The 4,980-nt window shown below is 35.3% G+C and overlaps 1 protein-coding gene across 2 annotated transcripts in view; it reads right to left on the bottom strand.

Moving 5' to 3' along the window:
* Positions 1 to 1,395: 1,395 nt before the first annotated feature.
* LOC106690861 (facilitated trehalose transporter Tret1) overlaps positions 1,396 to 4,980 on the bottom strand; it is a 19,156-nt gene continuing 15,571 nt past the window's right edge. The window contains exons 2-3 of one of the 2 annotated variants that reach the window (XM_014436445.1): positions 3,614 to 3,788; positions 1,396 to 3,541 (exon numbers count right to left, since the gene is read on the bottom strand). In XM_014436445.1, coding sequence (XP_014291931.1) covers positions 2,413 to 3,541; positions 3,614 to 3,788 — 1,304 coding nt within the window. In that variant the 3' untranslated portion in view covers positions 1,396 to 2,412. Of the gene's footprint in view, positions 3,542 to 3,613; positions 3,796 to 4,980 lie in introns of both variants that reach the window. The other variant, XM_067044844.1, reaches the window with a different exon arrangement.

Genomic DNA, 4,980 nt, shown 5'->3' with positions numbered 1-4,980 from the left:
TTCTCTATTTACATCTCTGTTTTTTTTTTTTTCAATCTTTGACTATTTTTTTACAAATTTTGATAACTCAAGCAACAATTTCTTTTCAATTTATTATTTTTGTTACATTCTATCTAATTGTAACAGTATATAAAATATTGTTATTCTCTATCTTTCAACATTTATCCTTCTTCTTACTTTTCCATTTACTACCTCACAGTTCTCCACTATGTACCATCTCGACAATTATTACCACATAATAGCTGTATCCGAAACGAGGCTTAAACCATTTATTCCTTCCTCTCAAGTTTCTATTCCCAATTACGCTTTCTTTCGCCATGACAGATCTGATCGCACTGGAGGAGGTGTTGGATAATACGTGCGTGTATATATATAGGATTTGTTTTTATTGTAAATAATTTTTCTTTATTGTTCTTGTTTTCTATGTTATTAAATTATATAGTATTAGTTTACGAGGATTTTTCGTAAACTGGTGGGGGGGGGAGTTACGGTATGAGTCAGCTGTTATTTCGATGTCAGCTGACTGAGGGGATCAGCTGATCGAGAGTATATAAGCGATGTAACGAACACAATAAAGTTCCTTATTCCTTCTTCTCTTTTTTGACATTTTGCTTTCGCCAATACTTAACTTATATACACACATATATATAATACTTAAAGAGTTTCATTTTGAACTTAAAAGAAAAAAAAATGCGTCCTCAAGCTTTATATATATAAAACTTGAGGCCGCATTTTTTTCTTTTAAGTTCAAAATGAAACTCTTGAAGTATTAGATAGTGTTGAGTACTCATTGTTATCCTGATAAGGTGTTATATCATCTCTTAAAGGTGTGCCGATGTTTCTCTAATTTCGTTTGATATCGTTTTGAAATATTTGGAGATTGGTGTGAGACCAATTATGTTAATATGGAATATAATTGAAAAATTTGCCTTGGGCCATATTCAAAAATACGAGTAATGAATAACACAGTAGAATATGTTTTTTAGGTTTCTAAGTCAAATTTATTATCTCAATCAGCATGATGAACTTTATTTAAGAAAAAATATGTTATTGATGGCTTTGAATAGACTTACGCAAAAATTTAAAAATCAATGAAGTGACGTCTACAATTCTTTTGAAAATAAAAGTCACATGAACCATATTAACGATCAGGCCTATCTTGTATTGAATAAAAGAATAAAATTAAAATTCCGAGTAAAGTTTTCTCTTCCGATATCTTAGTACATTAAATGTTCATTTACAGCTTTTTTTTGTTTTTTTTATTTTTTTTGCACTTTTATTTGTTATAAACAAGTTACTGTTAATGATATAATAACATTCTATATACTAATAATTAGTGTAAATTTATTACAGGAAATAGGAAAAATCTGCCATGGTGAATTAAAAAAAAAAAAGTTGTGTCCAGTTTTTTATTACTACAGGCTGAAGTTTGATCCTGAACATCTGGACCATCGGTGCTATATATAAATATAAATATAAACTAAAACAGAATGAATAAAAGAAGAAACAATGATATCATTAAATTAATAAACTAATAAATTAAATTATATAATATTAAGAATGCTAGGATGATATAAGGTAATTTTGATCATCCATAAAAATGTATAATTAAATAAGTAAAATAAAAAGAAGATATATACTAAGAAATAGAATACAATTGAGCAAGTATTTGAAATCAACATGTAGAGATAGACAAAATATGGATCAAATATTCAAAAAATATACTTTTTAGATACACTAATATAAAAATTGTTAATGGACATACCGTTTAAAATTTGAAGCTAATTTGAACCAGGAGGACAAAATATGTAAGTATTATGTAAAAATGGCACCTTTGGAAGTATCACTAATTATTACTAATTACATCGCATATAAAAACAACTTTGGAAATATAGACTTCAATAGTTTTCCCTAAAAATGAGTCACTAATCAATTACTATAGACGTTTCCATAGGGAAATGAATGGTAAAATTAAAACGGGATAAAAATTACTTCTTCTTATGTTAAAACTGTGTAAGCAATATGTGCACAGGCTTGGTTCATGATGCTTAGATTAGCTTAAACTACGCTACTAATAAGAATAATGTTAATTAAGAATTCAAATAAACAACTTTAACTTAAATTTTTTCTACTTTGGCATTTTAGAAATTATTTGAACCTCATCGGTATGACCTTATTACAATACTAATTTCGAGAAGTAGAAAGCCTATACTCTCTCAGTCGTTTTCCACTATTCTAAAATATTTTTGGCATTCCAAACTCCATTTGATAGAGATTATATGGAAATCAACTATTAGATTATTATTTACAAGCATAAAACATTATGTTTTCACATAATATACTGGCCATATCACAATATACAATATGATATGATATAATTCATTCATGACATGCGGCTTTAACTATCGTCAATTACGAAGGACTTTTATCAATCTTCTTCTTCTCCCCGATCGTCTTCCCAGCAGTCTCGTAAAGCATGATCCATAAGATTACTCCACTAACGAAAGAGACGCCGCTATAGAACCAAAAGTTCAAGTAAACACCAAACGTTTCGTTCACGGGGCTATATGCCTTAAGAGCTATAAAAGACCAAACACCTCCCAGTCCCTCAGTGATACCACCTGCCAATCCCCTGGTGTTGGCTCCAAACATTTCTCCCAGGAGTGTCTGTAACAGAGGACCCAATCCAATGTCGGAAAAGAAACAGTAAAGGACTATTCCAAGATACATCATCCATGGTTGAGCTTCGTATGATGTCTTCTCATGGATGTAGAAATACAATCCTGTTAGCAAGTGAGCAAAAAGGCAACCAAAACAAGAAACGAGAAGAAGTGGCTTCCTACCAAACCAATCAGAGAGGAAGGCAGCCAAAACTGCGATCCCAGCTAGCATACCCATCAAGACGATCGACATCTCTTCCGGAGGCAAGAAGGACGATGCCATGGAAAAAGTCTCTACCGCGTAATTAGCGATGACGGGCATCCCAGTCATGAATTTTGCGATGCAGACTATATTAACGATTATAAAGGCTTTCCTCTCTCCTCTGTCGAAGAAGAGGGTTCTCCAAGAACTTGAGTCCGAGGTTTCTTCCTCTACTGCTGCCTTCATCTGTGCAATTTCTTCATCGACGTCTGTGCTGTCTCTGAAGTACATGAGTACTTCCTTGGCCTTTTCCTCCTTCCCGCCCATCAGAAAGTAGTAGGGGGTCTCAGGGCAGAAACTGAAGATGATTGTGAACACAATGGGAACTGGTAAGGAGGTATAGATGAAGTTATCGTAGTTGAGGTACGGTCCGGTGCAGAAGACATACAACGCTCCGGTGTAAAGAGCTATCTGAAAGGTGCCCGATAGTGCCCCCCGCAATTTGGGGTCCGCTATCTCTGCAGTGTAGATCGGCGCCACGGTGAAGCCAATTCCTACTGCCACTCCATGAAGTATCCGCATGATTCCGAGAACCCATATGTTCTTCCAAATTACTGCCATCACCCAGCCCACGACACAGATCGGTCCGACGCTTAGTACCACAGCTTTTCTTCCGTACCTGTAATGTAAACAGAACGTTTACTCGCTTTCCCATCCCTGCTAATTATTAAATTAATTTTGGGTACCTTACCAGTCTGATAAATAGCCAGCTAAAATAGGACTAAGGACTGCTCCGAATTCGACCAGTGCTATCAGCCAGGACACACCTTCCGTGGTCATCATGAAGTTGGGATCCTCTTTCAGCCTCAGCGTCAGCGGCTCGAACCAGCAGTAGGCTGCGCCCGACACGAACACCGAGAGCTGACCTGAAATCTCATTATAAGTATTGACTTTACTACATTCTTAATAACAATTTTTAAAATGTTTATTCTTTTGTTTGCCATTGAGTTGTTTTCTCCTCATTACTGATGTGTCTAGAAGGAAAATAATAAGGAGTAAACTTCAAAAATATATAGAAATAAATTACATGCAGATTTTCTAAATACGTCGACTACTGTGATCCACTAGTATCCTTTCCATGTAAACGAATCGGCCTGAAGATTGCTGAGCGGTGCTCCTGCAGTTGGCGTCTCTTCACGTTTCACGTGGGTGTTTATTGTTTAGATTAGTTTCTAAAATTGAATTACATCCTAAAATAACTTTTTTTTTATCTTTCATTTTTTTTTATTTGCACCTGTAAATGTACTTTACAACCAGTAAATGAGATGTTCTATGGCATGAGTTGGCATGAGGGAGATAGCACCCAGTGGTGCATCCTCCTGACGTTAAGTAAATTATTTTATTACATTAGGAGATCCCGCATCTAACTCCTCTTCAGCCTACGCCGAGTTACGTCAGGAATGTCATGTGTTGCCATCTGTCGTATAAATTGATTGAAATGTCCATGTAGCGTGTTGCGAAACCATTTGTAAGTCATATGAATGTGATCCGTTACAGTCGGAATGCGTAGGTCGGTGTGAATGGTCTAGTTTGAAACGTAGAGTGGTGAGTTCGTTGCCAGTCTTAAAAATTGTGATTGAAAAGTTTTGTCTGAATCTGTATCTTTTTAGCAGGTTCATAAATTAATGTTAATTTTCTGTCTGAGCGATAATTTAGAACGTTGGTGTAGTACAGAATATAATTGTCTCAGTCGGGAATTTAGCGTTTTACGTTTTGTCTTGACGTGTGGGCCTCTAGTCAACCTTCTGTCAGAGGTAAGTCCTAAATAATTAACAGTGTTTGCTTGTGGTATAGGGTGATTGTCTATGTAAACTGAAGGCCATGTTTTGTGTCGTAGAGTAAATGTGGCATGTCGTGATTAATCTTAATTTTCCATTGTGTGCACCCTGTCTGTATGTTGTTTAGACAATGCTATAGTGTTAGTGTGGCCTGTAAAGGGTCTATGTTTCTCGAAATGATAGCAGTGTCGTCTGCATACGTCGCAGTTAGTATGTTGTCGTTTGAAGTGAGGCCAGGATAAAACCTTGAGGGACACCTTCAAATATTGGTTTCATTGAT

Source organism: Halyomorpha halys, unplaced genomic scaffold (assembly GCF_000696795.3).
Source record: "Halyomorpha halys isolate HHAL.00 unplaced genomic scaffold, Hhal_1.1 Scaffold1920.1, whole genome shotgun sequence".
Lineage (NCBI taxonomy): Eukaryota > Metazoa > Arthropoda > Insecta > Hemiptera > Pentatomidae > Halyomorpha > Halyomorpha halys.
Note: the sequence above shows the minus strand (reverse complement) of the source record. Positions and strands in the feature narration are given on the sequence as shown.